This window comes from Pelecanus crispus, chromosome 1 (assembly GCF_030463565.1).
Source record: "Pelecanus crispus isolate bPelCri1 chromosome 1, bPelCri1.pri, whole genome shotgun sequence".
NCBI classification, from domain to species: domain Eukaryota; kingdom Metazoa; phylum Chordata; class Aves; order Pelecaniformes; family Pelecanidae; genus Pelecanus; species Pelecanus crispus.
The window spans coordinates 167,553,614-167,574,535 of NC_134643.1; the positions used below are offsets into that span (position 1 = coordinate 167,553,614).

At 44.6% G+C, this 20,922-nt stretch overlaps 1 protein-coding gene across 3 annotated transcripts in view; it reads right to left on the reverse strand.

Moving 5' to 3' along the window:
* RAP2A (RAP2A, member of RAS oncogene family) overlaps window positions 1-8,448 on the reverse strand; it is a 30,217-nt gene extending 21,769 nt beyond the window's left edge. The window contains exons 1-2 of one of the 3 annotated variants that reach the window (XM_075727872.1): window positions 8,313-8,447; window positions 8,134-8,261 (exon numbers count right to left, since the gene is read on the reverse strand). In XM_075727872.1, the coding sequence (XP_075583987.1) occupies window positions 8,134-8,261; window positions 8,313-8,447 (263 nt within the window). Of the gene's footprint in view, window positions 1-8,133 lie in introns of all 3 variants that reach the window. The other 2 variants (XM_075727863.1, XM_075727878.1) reach the window with 2 other exon arrangements.
* Between the last annotated feature and the right edge of the window lie 12,474 nt (window positions 8,449-20,922).

The following is a 20,922-nucleotide window of genomic DNA, read 5'->3' on the forward strand; positions in this document are numbered from 1 at the left end:
GCAGGAAGCTAATGAATAAGAGAATATGAAGAAGCAGATAGCTATAATTCTTGTTACCTTAACAATCACATAAATCTTTGTACAAGTCACTACGTGCCAGGATAATTTAGCACTGCAGTCCCAATTGCTTCCCTATTCTCTCTCAAAACGTTATCATCACATACCACCTACACAATTTACAAGGAGAAAAAAAAGGAAAAAAAAAAAAAGATAGGTGTTTGAGCAACACTTGCAATATTTCAGAAATGAAATAACCAGTAACCACAGGTTTGTTCTTAGGTGCAAAAAATAAAAGTCTGACAGTGAATTATTAAGGGGCAAACTAGAAAAGGAATGGATTTAATGATTTTGGGGAGAGTCACCCACTCAGACATTTCAAATTTTATTCATCTAAAAACTTTCAATCACCAACGAATGTCTATATTTGAGATTTCAGTCCAAAAAGTATGCCTGCTAACATAAGAGTTTTAACTAAAAATACTGCTACCCAGAATGTTTTATGTATGACCAAACAACAAAATTTGTTTCTATCCACATACTATCCAACTGAAGAGTAGAAAATCATGGTTATTTTGAAAGAAAAGATGCAAGTTACTGCCAACTGTGTTGGCTATAAAAAACAGTATTTAAAGAATTATTGTCCTCTAGGCAAAACAGAAATCCAAAGGCAAAACAGAAATTCTAATGAGCAATGATTTTTTTTTTGATAAAATTTTCCAAATATTCATTGCAAAAATCTGTGTCAAAACAGCTTAATGAATAGCAAGATAGAAAACATTCAACCCCAAGCATTAATGCTATATGATTGTACTAAACCATGAAAGCCATTAGAGTCACTGTTATATTTGGTCTTTAACACATTAAATAGCATTTTTACAACACAGACACAATCAAGCAACACTGCGCAACTGAAAACAAATTTAAGAAGTCTTGCCACAAACTATTCTACTATTTGACAATTGTAGCTATCCATATGTATTCACACACCTCTATAACAACATGAGGTATAGCAGCAATTAAGACCTGAAAAGACAAGATGATGCTAAGCGATACAGGCACCATAAAAAAGATATGCTATGCTCTAAACTAGCACAATCTAAACTAAACATGCATACAAACGGAGCTTGCCTACCTGGCTTTTTCAATAAGTCCAAAGAACACCTAAAAAGCAGGAGGGGATAAAAAGATTTATTTTCAGTGCCCACATATGGAAGTTACAATGTCACTTTACCTTACAAAGAAAAATAAATAAATCTTGGAAAGGAATACCTATTGAATTATCGGGGCTGGGGGGGGGGGGGGGGGGGGAGCAGCAAAAAAACCCCACCCCAAACAAACCCCAAAAAATCCATTACAAGACTCTGGTTATAATCATTGTCTCAAATTTTCATGGTTTCCACAGAAAGTAACTCAAAGTATTTCAGATTATCAAGAAAGTGAGAGTGGTGGGGGAAGAGTCAATAGAACTCTGCAAGTACGGAATTTAATTCAAAAGCTTCTACAGGAAAACATTAAAGGTAATATGTTCTGAAGATGCATAAGCACCTTGAAATATTCGAGTTTAAGACTAAGCCAAGCAACTTTAAAATAATCTTCTATAGCCTAAAATTGCACGCTGTCAGAGACACTTTTTAGAGGTTTGTCTATGTATGAATTCCCTGCTTAAATCAAGAAACCTGTAATTTTTGTCTGACAGAATTAGTTCATTAATTTAAAATTAAAACAGAGGTAGATTCACTTAAAAAAAAAAAAAAAGAAAAAAGATCTAAACTCTTTAGAGCCAGAAAGAAGTGTTATAAAGTTATTTTAAAAGCATGAGAACACAAAGAGAAACTAAAAATCTGAGTTTAAAGCTAAATAAAGTTTACAGTAATGTCCTATATCCTGCAAACTTGTACTCTTTCTGTTATAGACACTTTCTAGGGGACGGTGTACATATCAGCTCCCCAATAAGACCTAGGAGATCACCATACAGCTGAAGGCTCTGATGTTAAATACAGGGTCAATTTGATATGACTGACTACTTGTATTTACCACTTTATATCTCTACAGATGCTTTAAATACTTGCATTTCCTTCTTGTAAATCAATAACGTTCTCACCTGAGAAACAGCTCTCCATAGGTGTCCCTTTAAAGAGGTCAGTAAAGCTCATCTGTTGCACTTAAAATATTTAACACAATGGCCGATATCTGCACCATGTCAGAATTCCGTTCAGGTTCCTACATTTTCTTAGAAATATGTACTAGTGTTTGATTGGATTTAAAATCCATTAATCTGTTCTTGCAATAAGTGCTAAGTTTTATCTGATGGGTGCACAAGAGTAGCTGGCAGCTTGGCCGGGCATCCTGTGTAGGATGGGGGCCATGCTTAATACCTGCCCTGCCTTTTGCACGTAAAGATGAGTACTGTAATCAATCCACTACATTGAGATTATTTCAAGAAAAAAAAAAAACCCTCTTGCTAAAAAAGATTTCAGGATTTCAGTCTGTTCTTATTTCTAAGATCTCCACATGGCTAGCACCTATGAAAGTCCCTAAATACTTGTCAACCTTTTGCATACAGTACTTCAGAAGGAACAGTATTTTCCAAGTTTCACTTCTGAACACTAAGGTAATTCTTCCTGGAAGGTTAGACCCACTTTTGTGGTTGAATGTGTTGTAGCAGTGTTTATGAAGAATTCTCTAAGTAGTTCTCAAAATTAGAAAAAGACTTTCTTTAAAAAAAGATGATAAATACATAGAAATTCGGAAAACTGGTAAATTCAACCTTGCTTAAAGAATACTTATTGCAGTGAAGAGTGAAAGAACAAACTAAACTATTTAATCTCCTCAAAACTCTATATTTACTGACAGTCATCTCTATGATCATATTATCTAGTTTTAATAAGGATCTGGGCCCCAATGTGCTAAATGGTCTTTGAATAAAAACCATACTTAGTTTTCACAATACTTGGAAAGCAACATTTTCAAACTAGACATTTGAGCAATTTGTAATTTCAAGTATAGTTTTTCAGACTTAATCACCATTAAGTCACTAAATACATCAATTATCATCGACTCAGGATGCTGATTTCACAATTAATAAATTTCAATAATTACATCTCTTGTATGTTTTAAATTACCACAGAGAATCCCTAGACTGGGAGGCAGACTTCCATCCTGATGATAAACACTACCACAAAGAACACTCTCAACTTGGAGACACATTTCTGTGATATTTCACAGCAACATACCTAGATCATTTCGTCTGAATTTTCAGCCAATCTAAATTAATAAATTTTCCGGTCTTTGCTTCCTAGAGAAAAAGCAATAGATTAATGAAAAGGTTTTTTTCACTACTTGAAAGAAACCATTTCTCAGAAATACTATTTTAAGTAGAATCTGTTAGATTCTCCAAAACATGAAGACAACAGTCCTGTCTTTAAAGCACTGCTCAGACATCTAAAGAAACTATTGCAAGTGAAGAACTCTGAATTAACTTTGTGAGTTCTTTTTTTATTTCTGTGCTTTAGTTTTCTGCTTGAATGGAACTAACAAAACTTTTTCTATTTCATGGGTTTCTACTAAAAATATTTATACTAAAGTCTGTAGGACAGATTGAGAAATTACATCATTGAAGGCTACATAAGCACTTAGAATACATACCCAACGAGGTTTAAACATACCTTCATGGGACAAAGACATTGGGAAAGTAATTTACCATATTCTGAATTTTAATTTTGGAGATATCACCAGATTCTTTTCAGAGAGTTTTCTAATCACACAAAAGACAAACACAAAAAGTGTTACAAGTTACCTAACTCCTTTTTCCACAAAAAAAAAAAAAAAAAAAAAAAAAAAAAAATTACACTGCTTAATCTGCAGACTCACTACTTATTTCTAAACCTTGATATCTAACTGGAATGTACCACTTTAAATCCGTTCCATTTGACAGCTTCTTTTCTTACTTCACTGCAGACCTTCGCTGGCATGGGCCCCACTTATCCAGTTTAGTCTTGCTCTCATAAATAAAGGGTTTATCCAGAAAACAGCTCATTCTGAAACTACAGGGAATTCTGTCTGCAACATAAAAAACAGACAGGTCTTTGCTGCCAAGCTTGCAAATCCATTTTGGAGGGAAAGAAGGTCTCAGAGTGGCAGCACCTACAAATGCACAGATAACATATTTTGTGCAATATCTCACCAGGAGGCAGTAAGGCAGCAGTTGAGTCCCTTTCTCCTTGTATACAGAAAGTAAGGGGTATCCTTCAAAGCTACCACATGAAAAATATTATCCTTATGTACGCTGCATCCTCCCAACACTACAAGCCCTAAGCATTTGCAAGAATCAGAAGAAACAAGGCTTAATGGACATATTTGGCACAAGTGGGATCCAGAAACCGGTACTAGGTGCCTGAAATGCTAAGCTCATGGGGTTGGAACAACACATTTCAGGTAAGCAGTCAATTGTACAGTGAATAGGAGCTCCCAAACTGTTTACGTAGCTATCATCAGTGGTAACACCTGCAAACAAGCATGGAGGCACTCTCAAGTTCCTAAATCCAGAGACCAACCTTATACATATGGCCTCATTCTGCACAACCCCCCACCCTACATTAGAACACAACCCCTCTGTCCTCCTACCTTCCGATGACACTCCTTATCCAGCAAAATAAGGCATCCACAGCTTCACTCTCCTAGGGCACATCCCCTTTCATCAGTGTTCTGCCCCCCCACACCCCATACAGATACTAAAGCACACGTTCCAGATAAGCAAGGCTAGTTGCAGGCACTGCAAGAACAGCTGATTGCAGACGTGATTGCTTGGTACAACACAAGCTACAGCCAAGCCACTCCTTGGGTAGAAACTATTGTAAGACACAGCATCTGGAGGAAGAAGAACAGCAGCTGTGATTTTGCACCACCAAGATCCTTCATCCAATGCTGGCAGCATGCTGCACAGTGGGAAACTCCGGCCCAGTGTACAGTGAGCACGTCTGAAACCTTTTCCTTCTCCTCATCCTATGCCTAGGCAGAACTGCTGGGGGTGCACCCGTCCACTCGGAACCGATAGGGCTCCCTTCCTGAAGGTAAAGCACCCTAACTCATTCTTACAAACATCTAGACAAAAATATTTTATTTCCTTCAAAAAGAAGAATACGGTTTACCTTTAAACAGTTTCCCAGGAAAGAACTTTAATTACCTGTTTAAAAGCTATGGAGGCATCCTCCACTCTTCTTAAGCTGTGCACCATGCCTGAAAGGGATGCAAGGCTCCCACACTGCACAGTGCACAAGGAAGCTTGACTTCGGAGTTTTGCCATTAGGAGTCTTCTCTGCAGACTGGAAGACCTGGATTTCGGTCCTGTTTCTAAGTCTATTTATGCATTTTTTAATATTAAATAGTCATTTAATGAGAACAGAAACTATAGTGGCAAGAGTGATCTCAACCTCTTCTAATCACTAGCTTCAGAGTTAAGTAAAGGTCCACTTGTTTCCTCTCTTTCATTCACGAATATGTCATTCATTCCTATAAAGTAACTCAACTTCATCAGGTGGAGTGAAGGACTGCCCGAGCTTAGTTTGGCCTGGTATGTGGTGGTTAAGACCAGGGAGGCAGAGGACCCAAGCGTGCATCTCTTAACATGAAGAGGGAATTGCACCTGGCTTTTCTACTTCTTGGGAGAGTAATTTTAATTACTCTATAATTATATGGTAACACAGGGATTCTTTCATCAAAAAAAAAAAAAGCGCAAGGGTAACATGTAAAATGCAGAGATACCTACCAGTTAGAGACCTGGCCAATTGGTTTTCAGGTACAATGAAAGTTCAGAGATTTTTAGATCAAGATTTTTAGTTTTAGTTTGGTTTTGTATCAATATAAGTATACAGTTGTAATTTTCAGGTACACCTCATCGCAAATCCCTGAGTAAACAGGACTATGATTATTTGTCTCTCAACGTGGATTAAATGCATTTGTGCAACTGTAAATTATAATTTAGAAGTCCTTGTCCAGATACATACTATATCTGTAAATTTACGCATTCTTCCAGTTTAACTGGTAAAAAGGATGCAAGCTTAAGTCAACAGCACATTAGGTCTTACACTGCCTGCGAACTTAGGTCAAGTTCCAAAGCGTACCACCACCACCACCCCACCCCCCCCCCAAATATGAGGTAAGTTGACAAGGAAAGATCTGGTACACTTGCTGAAGCTACATCTTTTTAATATTGCAAGTCAACAGCACATCCCTTTCAACTACAACTCAGTTAAAATTTTCAGGATTTCAGCTGCTTTTAGATTACTTTGCATAAGTGAAATTCAGGATTAGAACTTGCTCTATGTCTTTCACAAAGTACCTAATCAAAAGCCAAAACTAGAAGTCTTGCAGTAAGAAAGATGGCAGAAACAAAATAAGAGCAGCATTTAGATCCACTCTGAGCAGTGCTGAGTCAATGTAACTATGGAAGTACAACTTGCTTCCTATTCCGCTTCACCTACCTACAGCTTGTCAGCTGGGGTCTGAACGCAGACGCTCCATTGTAAGGCGCAATGCAAGCTGCAAAAGCAACAGCTAGGCATTCGGAAACTAAATGAATTTGTATCACTGATTAAACACAGGAAAACCAAAAGCATTTATTAATAAAAAGTCCACTCTAACTACTCAAGAACTGTTCAACTACAAGGTATGCGTGAACAATAAGGATTGCAAGGATGTGGAAAATGCGTTTTCCATAACAGATTCCAAATAACTTCATTACATTGGTCTTTAGAAATCCCCAGTGAAAAAGTTAGGACACACATTAAGAAACACCTACTATGAGAAAGTTGCAAGTCTCCAAAAATATCAGCGCTTTGTCTCCTCCCTCCCCTTTCCCCTACTCACCCTCCTCCCCAGTTTCAAAATACATCTTCCCCAGGCCTTGGTCTGGAATGGCAGTTTCTGTGAACGGACCATACCCAACCATATGATTAACCATTATCACCTTTTATGCTCCTCTCCACATCAAGATGGGAATCCAACAGCTGTGGTCCAACTAAGTTATTTACAAGGGTTTCCCTTTCTGATGTCCAAGCCAAAGCTACAACCAGTTCTGCGACATTACAACCACTCTCCACAGGCAATAACAGACCTTGGTCTGTGATGATCTGGCCAGCGGCATTTTCTCATCCACGCTATGGTTCAAACGGTTGCTATGATTTCAAATGGTGCATCTACCCTCATTTTGGTGTGACTGGCTACATTGCAGCTGCTGACATCTAACTGATCGATGCATACCTAAACGACGTAGCGGTTATAAAAACAAACAGGCAGTATGCACCGGTGTTTCACCACTGTGGATTCACTCGTAACAGAGTGGCTGGCAACACGACCGTGGGAAATTTGAGAGAAGCATCGGCATACATAAGGCCTAACGCTCCCAGCCCTCATCGCTTTACCAAGGAAGAGGCTTTGCGTTCCGCACTTTTAAGAGGAGTGGGAAGTTCACAGAAATACCTATGCAGGTACCCGAAAAGGCGGATCTCTCTCCGCCTTTGAAGACGTGTGCTGCACGAAACCACCCAGGCGCTTCCCTTGCAAAGCAGCTACGGCACGTCCACTAAGAAAGTACACCGGGGGGCTGACCCGATACAGGATTCGGGGAACTGCTTTTCCGCCCCCCCGGTTACAGCCGCGGCACACACCGCCGCCCGCCCGCCCGCGGCCAGCCTGCCTGCCGTATTTCAGGCAGGAGCACCCCAAACTTACCGCGTCGTAACCGCAAACGCGGGGGAGGGCGAGCAGCGGAACCCGCCGGAGCCCGCCCCCCCCCCCCGCCCCCGCTCCGCCACCCCTGCGGCCGGCGCCCGCCCACAGGGAGCCCGGGGCTGCGGGCGAGGCACCGGCGAGGGCGGCGGCGGCGGGGGGGCCCGCCGCCCAGGGACGCCAGCGGGGAAGGCGGGCGGGAGGCGGGTGAGGGAAGGGAGCCGCGGGGCAGGCACCTGAGCGGGCAGCGGGCAGGGGATCCGGGCACTGCGGGGCGGCCCGGCGCGGGGGAGGGGGCGGAGGTTGGGGGGGGGGGGACGGGGACGGGCGGCCCGCAGGCCCCGGCGGGCCGGGCCGCAGGTGGGCGTCGGGCGCGGCCGTCGGAGGAGCGGCCGCCGGGCAAGTCACCTCTTGACGCGGATGATCTGGTCGCGCATGGGTCGGATGTCCTGGAAGCTCTGCTGGTTGACCAGGCTGTAGACGAGGATGAAGCCCTGCCCGTTCTTGATGTAGAGGTCCCGCATGGAGGCGAACTGCTCGGTGCCCGCCGTGTCCAGGATCTCCAGGACGGAGGGGGAGGCGTCCACCTCTATCTCCTTGCGGTAGAAGTCCTCGATGGTGGGGTCGTACTTCTCGATGAAGGTGCCGGTCACGAACTGCACCGTGAGCGCCGACTTCCCCACCCCGCCCGAGCCCAGCACCACCACCTTGTACTCGCGCATCCTCCCGCCGCCGCCAGCGCGGACGGACGGACCGCCCGCCCAGCCCGCCCGACCCGCACCTGCCGACGGCCCCTCCTCACCCCCCCGCCATGGGCCGCCCCGCCCTGCCCTGCCCTGCCCTGCCCGGCCCGGCCCGCAGCCGCCGCCGCCCCCGCTCCGCTCGCTCCCGCCCGGCGGATGCTCCCGGCCGCGGCGGCTCCCGGGCGGCGCTGCCGGCGGCGGGGCCGCGCTCACGGGGCTGCGGCGCGGCTGAGGTGGGGCGCCCGGCCCCGCCCCCTCCTTCCCCTGTCGCCACGGCAACAGCCAACCGGCCGGCGCGCGGAGGGGGCGCTGAGGAGGAAGAAAAGAGCGGGGAGGAGGGCGGGCGGGCGGCGCCGCGTCACGTGGCACCTCCCCGCGCACCCCCCGCCCCCCCCGCCGGAGGGCGCCGGCCAACCGGCGGGCGCGGGGGCCGCACGTGACGCCGAGGGCAGCAGCCACTCGGCGGGTGGCGGCGGCGGCGGCTGCTCCTCGTCCTCTCCCGTCCCCCGTCCCCTTGCCGTCCCTCTCCGGGCGCTGTCGCCACGGCGACAGCGGGCCTGCCCCCGCCCCGCAGCCCCGCCGCACGCGCTCGCCGGCGGGCCAACCAGCCGCCGCGCAGCCGTCACGCGCCGGGCGGCGTGAGCCAATGGGAGCGCGGGAATGGGGGCGAGCGGGGTTGGGCGGGAGCTCGCCGGCCCCGCGGCCGGAAGTGGCTGTCAGGGGCCGGCGGCGGCGGCGGTGCCGGGGCTCTGGGCTCGGTGCTGGGCGGGGGGGGACACGACACATGGGATGGGGCGGTGCGCTTGCCCCGGGAGCGGCCCGTAGCCCGAGGGGGAGCTGGCGTCGGACCGGGGCGGGGGGTGCAGGGCTCATTGGGTGAGGCGGCGGCGGCGGCCCCTGCGCTGCCCCCTGTCCCGGTAGGTGGGCGGGAGTGGGGGAGGGGGGAGAGGCCCTTCCGAGCTGCCCGAGGGGAGATCCCCGTGCAGGCTCCCCGGTTCCGCTTCCCGGTGTGTTGGGGGAGAGGGGGCTCTGGCGCGGTGAGTTCTTGCCGTTTTAAACCTGGCAGGTGTTGGGAGGCAGGAGGTGGCTGCGGCCGGGCGGGTGCGGAGGGCCCGAGGCCGCCCTGCTAATCCTTCTCGTGTATATAAAAGTACAGGGGATTCGTAAAATCCAACGCAGCGATGGTGTGAGCGTTCCCTGTGAATGCGCTGTGATTGTCATGCAGGCGTGCGCTTGCAAGGGGCGCCCTTACGTGTTTGTCACTAATGAGTGCCTACCTCCTTGTTCTGACAGATTGAGGGCCAGAAAAAGATGGTGGTATACTTTGAGAAAAGTACTCCATATAAACAGTGACGAAAATGAAGGTGACTGGTGAGAAGACAGAAACGATTTCTCATGGGAACCAGTATCACTCTGGAAAGATGCTTGCATTTGTATGCTCATCTTTCTACTATGAGACAGACTCCTTAACCCTTCATTTTTTTTCCTCAAACATCACTGTTTCGAATGATTTGCTATAGGGAGAAAAGACTTTATTTCCGTTAGAGGCTTGAGGTTCAGCTAGAGCCATTAGTCTGCTGTTCAGATACTTCCCGAAAGCTGTCAGAAAAGGAGCTCTCTCCCGGGGTTGCATTCCTTATTGTGCTGTTCTTCCCTCTGCATTGTCATGTCTTCATCTTAGGTAAGGCCTAAGGTGTCAGCCTGCTTTCCAGGCAAGTCCAGTTCTGCTTCCTTGTTGGTCTGCTTTCACATTTCTGAACCTAACTAGGAATTTTTGAGTGGCAGATGTGTTTCTGGCTTTTTGGAGCCCATTTGTCCTCTGTCTGAGTCTTTTGGTTAAATGCTTGCCTTGTGCAGTGTTTTAAGCTTTCTAGTGTTTTGCTTGTGCCTTCTGCTGTCATAGTTTGGCTTTTCCTCTGATGTTCAGGCTGTTTTTTTGGTTTGGTTGTTTTTTTTTTTTTTTGACTGCAAAGCTTCAAAACAAATTTATCTTAGTAGGATGTCCACAGCTTTGGTCTGTCTAGAAGGAAGAACATTATTCGCTGGCTTCTCGCAGTGCCCTTGTAGTCAAAAACCACCAAAGCAAAACTGAAACCCCACACATCTGTGTGATGCAAATACATTCAATACCAAAGAGATACACGAAATTTTTTACAGGAATGTCAGAATCCACTTGTAAATGTTGCAGAGCCTGGTCAGTCTAGTCAGAAATGAGTAACAATTTCAGTGAATAATCTCATTTCTGTTGGTGACTTGAGACCTTCAAGTAGTAGAAATGAGCCTACAAGAACATGTAATAGCACAAAATGCAAGATACCGCATGTGTGGATTAATAAGTGTTTGTAGTACAAATCTGGGAACCCTCCGGCAGAGTAATGGGAAAATACCTGGGTTTATTAGTCAACGATGAAAGGAAGCTCTCAATATAACGCGGTTGTGAAAAAACAAATATGACACTGGTGTGCACACAGTCAAGCTTCTGGGTGACTGGTGAGACAGTACTGTGTCCAGTTCTGACAAACTATGTCCAGGAAAGAGGAACTTGTACAGAAATACACCCAGGAGGGTTACTGGGAAAGAACAAAGCTTATCTACAAATAGAGTACACTAGGAATCTTTGATTAACCTAGGAAAAGCGAATGTGGAGGAGGCTTATTGAGTAACCAATAAGCCAGGGTAGAGTCAAGCTCAAGCGAGTAGGCATTTAAGCTAATGAAAAATATTGATAGAAGAGCGTGGATCTAAACTGATTATAATCTAGATAGAAAACTAAGAGCTATCTCGGAGGACTGAGGATTTCGCCTTCCGTTAAGAACAGGGAAAGATGAACATGTCTAACAGGCTTTAAAATGTGTTGCGCTTCAGAACAGGAAGATGATGTGCTGTCATACAAAATAGGTTTAAGTGATCTGTGTTGAAGGGAGGAGATTTGGGCCTCCCTTCTTACTCATTCCAAGACTGGAACAATCTCCTGATGTTCCGTACTTCTCAGAAAGAAGCTGTCGACTGCTGGTTCGTGATGAGGATGATGATTAGAGTGAGAAGGCAGTGATTCAGAAAGAGGTAACAGGAGTGGCCTCACTGGAAAGATTTACATGAGGTGTTCAGCCTCATAGATTGCTGAGTTTGATGGGCAGCAAAGCGTTTTTTCACTTAATGATAGTGGGGTGATATGTGCAGGGACTAAAGAAACATATATAGAGGGACAGTATATATAGCATGGAGGATGGAAAAGGAAAAGCAGGATGGTCAGCCAGAGGAGGTGCTGGATGCCTTGAATGGATGACTGGTCCCAAGGATCTCAGCCACTTCACTTGTGAGGCTGAACAACTTACTATTGCTCTATTTTTCTAGCCTTCACCCGTGGTTGATTTTGATTCATCTGGGGAAAACGACGACATTGAAAATTCAGCCGGTACATGCTGGAGGCTCAGCCCTAAAAGCAAATACGGTATCAGTTATATGGAGTTATTTATAGTGCGGTGGAGAACATGGGGCCTTTAGGTGTTGCCAGTCTTTCTTTTATGCACATTGCTTATACTTTTGTTATTCTCTACCAAAAAGTGTGTGTGTGTGTAAAGTAGTAAATTCCAGTGGAAGAAAAACTTCCTGCCACAAAGATTGAACGGGGCAAGGCTTGCCAGGCAGATTATCTCGGCCCACAGCATGCTTTCCCAGCATGACTTCCTTTGCAGCTTCTCTCAGGAGACTCAGGAGTCATCTAGTCCTCTGTGCTGTACAGCTGGGGTTTTGCCAGCTTCCTAGGATTTAGAAACTTCAGTTTCATTGCTCACTTCTCAAGTCTTTTTAGGTCTTATTTCAAATGATCTTATTTCAAATTTCAGCAGCCTGTGGCTAACCACACTGTCTTATGATAGGCTGGAGTTTCTCAATAAATACTGAATTTTTATCTTATGCAGAAACCAACATACTGTTTCATAAGGCTTTTTGCTAGCTATTGTAGCCTCTGACTAGACGTTAGGGTACGTGTATGAAAGAGGAACAAGGCCTCTGACATGTATTTCCATTCCAAGGCCAGGGGTTGCTAATTCTTCAGCAGTAACAGTATCAGTGGCAAGATGTAAACTGGAGCAGTAAGAAAAATGGGGAAATCCATAGCCCCCTCTCTCTGAGAGCTGATGATGGTCCCCTGACACCAGAGCACAAGAGAACATGTGAAATAGAGCCTGTCTACTCTACAAGCTGTTCTAGTGTATATTTGTTTTCCATGGTCAAGAGCTCTTTTAAGTGCATGTTAGTAGAACAACAGTGATTTCCTGTCCTTGCTTACTGTCATATTTTTATATTCAGGCTGGAAATGCAGTTCTGTCATCACATGGATTGCTCCTAACCATATGTCATTACAGTATTTTAGGAAATGTAGCCAGTGTTAAGGATTGAGATTATGTTTAGTCTTTAATATTTCTTGCTAAATTAATTACCTTATTAGAACTGTCCGTAAAGTTGTTATCAAATTCAGGATGCAACTAAGTGGAGTGAAAGGAGGCTGACTTTTCTTACCCTACCCTTAGCATTTTCAAGTGATCACACTGTTAATTTCCCTTTCATCCCAGCAGTGATATTGTCCATTTTTCTACTGACTGCAAAATTGTAGGTGCTTGACATCTCTGTTCATAAAAACTGCAGCTTCCTTAGAGGAGGGCAGGGACCACCTGAGTGCACTTGTAAAGGGAAAGAAGGTTGGACCTCCTCCGTCCTGTTTGGCAGCGGTCGGCTGGCAGCTCTGATTGCCCAAGAGCGCGACCAGTGACAGCAAGTGCCGTCTCCAGCCTGATGGAGGGCGTGGGGTGGGATTTAATATACTGCACTGGAAGAGCGTGTTGCGGAAGCTAGGTTTCATTAACTTCACCGCTTGCAGGCCGGTTTGGGTTTGCTGAGGTTTTTTGTTTTGTTCTTAAGGAAATCTAAGCGCTTGTTTTTGAAGGTGTAGTAGGTGTGCTTTTGTTTTGTAGTGGTGAAGCCTAGCGAGAGCTCTGAGTGAGATGACTTTCTGTGTCTGCGTTAAGCCTTACTGAAGTCAGGTGTGCTCTGTGCAAAGATGAGATAACAGCTCTGTATAACCTCACTGTAAGATCAGAGTCAGAATTTGCAGTGATGAATTGCAGTCATCATGTCTGCATTGGTTGGGGTTAACAGTTCCCTAAGCTGTCCTGTGTACCATCCCGGGCTCAGCACCCCAAGCTGGTAAACTAGGGTGCATGGGGGCAGAAGCTCAGCTGATCCACTGAGTGTAGTAAGTGTGGTGGTGATCAGCATTGCCGTGCTTTAGTTCTGGTACCTGGTTTTGGGAAGACAATTCACAAAGCTGAGGTAAGCACTAGGAAGTTCTTGGCAAAATTGAGACTTTAGCACTTGGATTGCCAGCAGTCAAGCATGCTCAGTGGGGAGATCTTAAACCAGCTGATCGGAAATGTTGTGTGGGCAGCTCTTTTCTCCTCAGTTTAAATTGCTTATAGCCTTCATTTAAGCATATTTAGAGTCAGAGAGGCAAAGGCTGAAATGGTCTCTTACACTTTCTGCGACTCTATAGGGGTGTAAGCAGACCCCACCTGCTTGCTGCGTTAGCTCCCCCATTCTGCCCAGACCCACACCGCCTTTCTTCCTCTTACACCTGTGCTGGGCCATTTTAGCTCACTAAATTTGTAGAAAGCGAATCCAGACTAGAAATGCAAATTGTTTTATAATTGCTAGCTGCCAGCAACTCAACCATGAAAGAGGAACAGAGTTAACGCCATCCTCAGCGTGAAACAGTTTAAACCCCCACCTATTGCTTCCCAAGAGGCTGTTTTGTGTTGTGAAGGAAAACAAACTAGATTACATTCCAGCAGAACGAGATTTAATTAATGTGTTTTACCTTACAACTGGAGAGGACAAGTGTGAACACAGTTACTGTGGCTTCACCAATAGGTACTCACTCAGTTGCCGTACCTGCTACTTTCAGTTGTGTGCTCCAGTCCCCAGGGTTTGGGGTTTTTTTGGTTTTTACAGTTTGAAAGAGATGGAGACAATACGAGTAGGCATACCGAAGTGTTCTCTCAGTCATAATTTAATTTTCTAACCAGAAAGGAGCATTAAGGCTTTGGTCCCATGGGTTTGTTTCAGAGGCTGGCCAGTTTGGTAGCTCTGCAAATCGCGACAGCTTTCTGTTGTTATCATCTCATTAATGTTCTTCCCTGACATTGCAGATTAACCATTCAAAGGAAGGGGATCACTCATCGAGGGATAGGGCTGATGTTCTTTTAACTACTTCATGCAGTCAGGTAGCCATCCCTGTCACGTAATAAGGTCGTCGTGTTTAATTAAAGATGGTGGTTAAATTTAAAAAGAATAATTGCTCCTGGCCCCTCTTTTTATTAGGAGTGAAAATTTGATCGAACCATTCCCCAAAGCACCAAGAAATCTAAGTGAAAATACTGCGATTTAGCTTGTGACCTGATTTTTATTGTTTTTAGTGGAGTTTTGGTGGGCTTCTGCAGATGTATTACGGCATTTCACAACAATGTTTTCTTTGCTTCCCATAAAAGCAAACAGAAGACCTTGGTGGTGTTACTAATTTTAATGAAAAGCTTCCATTGCATATCTGAGTTTTGTAAGAAATACTCATCTGCCACTAAAGTTAAGTTAAATAGCTGTCGCTCAGATGTAGCTTCAAAACAGGGGAAGGCAGTTTCAGGATATAAAAAACCACAGTAAAATAAACTAAAACCAGCTAATTTATTATTCCATTTGACTCTTTCTTTCTCCTTATCATGTTCAAAAATAAATCAATTCAATTGCAAGACTTAAGAGAAAGTGAAGATAATGATAGTCTGTTTTTATTAAGGTACAAAAGTCTTGCAGTATCTGTCACAAGTCACATAGCCATTTTTTTTTTTTCTGAGTCAGACTTGAAAGGAAATAAGTTTAACTCCTCCTTTTTAATAACCAGAGTATAAGCATCAGGGACTTGTATTTCACAAGCATTAGATTTTGTAGGCGTCAATAAAAATTTAATATTACAGTTATATTTTCTTTTTACATGGTTGTTTTGAGCAAAATATTCAGAACTGAATTAAATTGTAAGATGCTTTAATTGCTGTGAGTTACACTGTAAATTAAAATAAGATTTCCAATACACTTTCCTCATATTTATTATATATGCATTTTCTTAAAAGGGGCAGCATTTAGTCTCCATCGCATCTGTGAACAGTTCATAACTTAGATCAGTTCAATTCAGTACATGTCCTAAAACTGAGTTGGTCATTTTGGTGTATGTCCAAGTAGACACATTTGTTCTGGGTGTTTGGATTTACATCATCTCTTCTAGGCAGTGAAGCTGGTTGCTCCGCAGAGTATCCAAAGCAAACTGCGTAAGACCCCTGAAAGGTCCCCGAAGAGAGGCAGGTTTTAAGGGCAGACCACAGAGAGGTAGGTTTTAAGGGGGCTGTGAGATCCCCCGAAAAAGACTCTGCAGCGAATTTGTCAGCAAACGCTGACCCCGTCTTCATACACAGATGGACATGTGTGCCCAGCTCAAGCGTAGGCCCACGCTCCCTCCCTCAGTGAATGCATGGATACAGATAGGAGGTGGTTTGGGGATATGGGTGTGGGGAGGCAGGTCTTGCCTGTAGAATAACTTGTCTCTTTCTACCTGAAGGTCTTCTGGAGTTCCCACTTCTGGGAGCTTGTTGAGCCTAACCTCTAATTAACAGAGCAGGAAGTTTTAACTGAGTGCTTCAGAACTGTGAGTTTTATATATGATCTTTATCAACATAGGAGTTGCTAACCACTGGCCTTCAAAGATAAACATTAAAGGCCTGAAAATCATGAGGGTTTGCATCCCAACAGCATCTACTGGATTTGCCTTTTAGTCTCTAGATATTGTTGCTGCTTCTTGCTGCTTTGTCATACATTAAACGTTTGGGTTTTTTTAACAGAAGCCAGGAGTCTCATGTTCTTGATTCCAGTAGCTGGTGCTTTAAGAAGACCCAACGTCATAAATTTGTGATAAAATCGGAAGTTTTGGCAACACTGACTATGGATGGAGTAAAAGTAGCTCAGTAATCATTCTGAGCCTGGAGAAAAGATTCATGCAAGGGAAAACCAAAAAGGAACTGAGTTTGTGAGGTGTACGAAGCTCTCATACTCTTCTTTAGGTCTTCAGTGCTGTACCTGAATGCAGTCATGTGACTACTGCTTTCAAGCAAACTTTCAGAGCTGTGTTATAGTGGGAGGCCTATCCTACAAGCGCGAGATATGCGTATGCTACTTTAAAGAAGAACCACAGCTCATTTGCTTGAGGAAAAGAATACAAAGAATTAGCTCCAGTCTCTCTTTGCATTTCCTCTTGGGACTTCAGTGAGGGCTGACACAATTGCAGGTAGATTCTTGCAAAATAATTTGGGAGCAACTCGGAACACACCAAACATCCATAAATTTTCCAGAATTATTCTGGAGCTTTCATGTAGATCTGGTCCCACTGCACATAGCTGAACTTTGTCAGGATAGCTTTTCTGGGGCAGCTTCCAACGAGATTTCCTCGTGGGTTTGGGATGAACATAGAGGGCATATTAGATGACTGATGAGTCTGCCAGGACTGCTCCGTGACAGTCTTCTCAAGGTGGTCAGTGTCTGCTAGTTTCTCTCTCCTTCTGGTTCTCCTGTCGTCTTCCAAATCAATGTTTTTCTCACACTTGGATCTCTTTTCCAGTTACTCAGCAATGGGGGAAAAAAACCAGATAACATTTTGTATTTACTTAAGAGTTTGATGCAGCAGTGCAGCAAGGGGGTTATCTCTTAGGCATTTTTTTCATGGTGTCATAATTCTTGGTTCTACACTTCCTGCAAACTTCTCTTCCTCATGTGGCTTCTTCTTGGTTTCCTTCTTTTTTTAATGTAATGTTCTCACAACTCCTCTTCCACAAGGCCATGCTTTCATGGTATGTTAGCTCTGACAGGGAAACTAGGTGACCGAATTCCTACTCTTCCTCCCTAGCTACTGACCATATCATCCCGCAGTGGTCTCTCATCCAGTTAGCACAGAGCCTTTGGGCTCCAACACACCGTTGCTCCTCGGGCTCCAACATGCCATTGCTCCTCCATTTTCAGTCACTGCCTGTGGGGCTATTGCTGCAGTTTGAGGAGTTGTAGGAAGGAAATCAGTGCTGTTCAGTTTTTTAATTATGATTGCATTTATGTCATTCGTATTTTCTACCTCTTGGTACAAAAACTCCACCAATGCTTTGATTAAAAGTTCAGCATTTGTAAATTCTTTGGGTGTATCACATCCTGATATCCCAGCCCTATAAACATTCACTGGTTTGTATAGCTCTCAGTTTCTGAAATCACCCATGAAGGGGATTATTTCTACCCCTACAGAGGGACAGCACTGAAGCATCTTACTCAGGAAGATCACTGCCGTGAGCAGCTACAACTGAAACATACTGGAATTTCTTTAGAGCTACAGAAAAGATAGGGTGATGAGTGGATTTCAAGAGATCACATAGGTCATGCTGTCCTGTGGGGCAGTTTGAGTGCATCAGGGTAAGTCCTGATGGACATCTGCACAGCCGCTTCCTAAAGACCTCATGCGATGGAGGTGCCACATCAGCCCTAAGCAACCTATTCCTGTCTGTATTGTGTTTGAGGTTCAACTTGAATCTCCCTTTGTGTAGTTTGACCCTGTTACACCTTGTCCAGCTCGCTCAGGTTGTGAAGCTGCGTGTCCCCTTTTCAGCAGACTTCTAGGAACTTTAATAAAATCAGATTTTTCCCTTGGTCTTCTCCAGGATAGAAGTGCCATGAGCAACACTGACTAGACCTCTGATTGAACTGACATCTTCCCTGGATTTTTTCTGACTAGAGCATCCTTTTCCTGAAGCAGAGCATCCCAGACTGCACACAATACCTCAGCTGAGGCCTTCCGAGAGCTGAGTAGGTAGGACTCACCTTCTTGCCAGTGTAGGCTTCTGTTTGTACCTATCAGTATAACCTGGAACTTCTTTTTACTGCAAAACCATGGTGGAGTTAATTTGTATTAAGCTTGTGATCTGTAATTAGCCTCTCCCACCCAGCTCCTTCATGAAGAACTTTTGCACAGCTAGTTGCATCTCATCCCAATTTTGTAAAGCTGATTATTCTTATCTAAGTGCAGTACCGTTCACTTGTCTTCACTGAATTACATCATAGTTTTCATACTATTTTTTCCCAATTTGTCAAGACAATTTTGAATTCTAATTTTGTCCTCCAGTATACTTGCAGGTCCTTCTCAGCTTTGTATCATCCTCAGATCTAATATGCATCATCTGTTCCAACAGATGTAATACACCAATAAGTGACTGGTTGCTGGATTGTTCCCTAATCCAATAAGTATCTATTATCTTTACTGTTATTACATCAAAAACTAGATTTTAGCAAGTTCAGCAGCAGTGTATATCAGATACAGCTTAGAGGTGTCTGCTCTGTGACTGCAAAAAGTGATGGCAATGCAGAGTACAGAGATCTGAGCCAGCTAGCATAGATAGCACATAAATACTCAGTAAACTTGAAATAGTAATTAGTAGCATAATTTGCACTGTTCCATCTAATTCTCTAGGTAGTGGTTGTTTTTTTTCCTCAAGATATCTACAGAAACTTGCTGCCTGTTTAGATATGGCTGCACCGTTGATCATACCCCCACTGAAAAAAAAAATAATCATTTAAGTAAAAATTGTGATGGCTCAGCTTTTTCATGGTCTGGGACATAAGTCACCTCAATAGCCACATCCCATCCAGGCAGCTGTTAGTAAAATCTAATTGTTTAATAAAAAAGCCTAATTAATAATACGTGTCACCATATAACTTTCTTATACTTACTTTTGCTTCCTAAAATTTGCATCGCTGGGTCATCAAATGTACTCTTGCATCAAAGCTACCAATTGCTTACAAATCAAATCCTTGATTTGCATCCACACAAAGGAAGTAAGATCCTGAAAAAGTCCAGAATTGTGTGTACTGCTGTCTTTGGATAAAGATGCAAGACTCCGGTGTAAATACACAGAGGCCACAGAGACCTGTGAGAGGCCTGTGGGAGACCCACCCAGAGTCTGAAGACCTGGGACCACAGTATTCAAAGCCCTGCTCTGAATCTCTGAATCTTGCTCCAAATCTGCTGGTTTTGGGGCCCAGAGCCACGCAGCAGTGCTTGTGCCCTGCTAAGGGAGTAAGCGGGTTTGCAGAGGTCCGGTGCCACGCAGGCACGGAGGTCTTTGGTTGGGCTTCTCGCTGGTGCAGGCATCCATCATTGCTCCTCAGCCTGGTGCGACGCAAGGACACCTGAAGGCAGAGGCAAGTCTGCAGGCAGTATCTGCTGGAGGCTGCTCAGCTGATCCGTTGCTTTATGTCAGTCATTCCTTTAAGTTAAAAACATTTTAATGGGTCATTCTCAGTAGTTTCAGCTGGGAAGGCATCAGATAATATGCAGGTGGCAGATAACCTGTGGAGAGCACGTAAGTATCCAGGGAAGAATCGTGGAGATTGGTGGTCCAGAGAGACATCATCACGTGTGTAGCATGCAGCAAATGAGACCTGCTTGTTGGATGAGAGCTAGCAGTAAATCAATGCAAATCTGAGCTGGGAGAGCATGGGGTAAGGGGCATTTCTTCCCACGCAGCCCTGGTGTGGAGGGGTCTCCTGCAGTACCACCCTGTGGCTCTTGGCCTTCAGTGCCTAAATCACCTGTGAAGGTGGTTCAGGAGCCCCTAAGTCATTCAGGTGTTTGAAAAATGTCGTCCTGTACAGCTTTTCGGCTACAGTCTCTAATGGGATACAGGAGGGAATTTGTGTCCCTGAAGTAATTTAAAAGTTGTTTGGAACAAAACCCAGAAAATAACCATTTAGGTCTCCAAAACAATTCTTTACAAGAAGAAATAGCTGCAGTTTAATGTGGGAGGAAGAGAAACCAAGCCAGCAGTAGCTCCAGATCAAGCCACGAACAAATGTGCTACGTGTCAGATGGTGATATATCCAGAAAAGCGCTATACCTATATGTCTCCGCTGCGGTGTAGGTATGGCTGCCGCTCGTGTTAGGGCTAACTGCACATGTGGGGACGTGGCGATGCAGCCCGGCCTCTGTGTGTCCATCCGGGGGGGATGGGGGGGGTAAATGTGTGCCCCCCTGCTCCCCACAGGGCTATATTCAGCGGGTACCGGAGCTCCGTCTCATCTGAAGGCGAGGTGAGTGCGTATGTATGTTAGCTGTGGTTATATGTGTAACCACTGTGCTGGCATGCCCCACACCTGTTTCGGAGAAAATAATTTTCTATCAGATAACCTTGTATCTCCCTCTGCGTAAAGAAAAATACGAGCAGCAAAAGTGACTGGTCACTGTGGCCCTGAAATGTTCTCTTTGCCATACAAATCAGCCACCACATGTCTAGTTAAGGACTAGCTGCTAATAAAATACTCTTACAAGCAA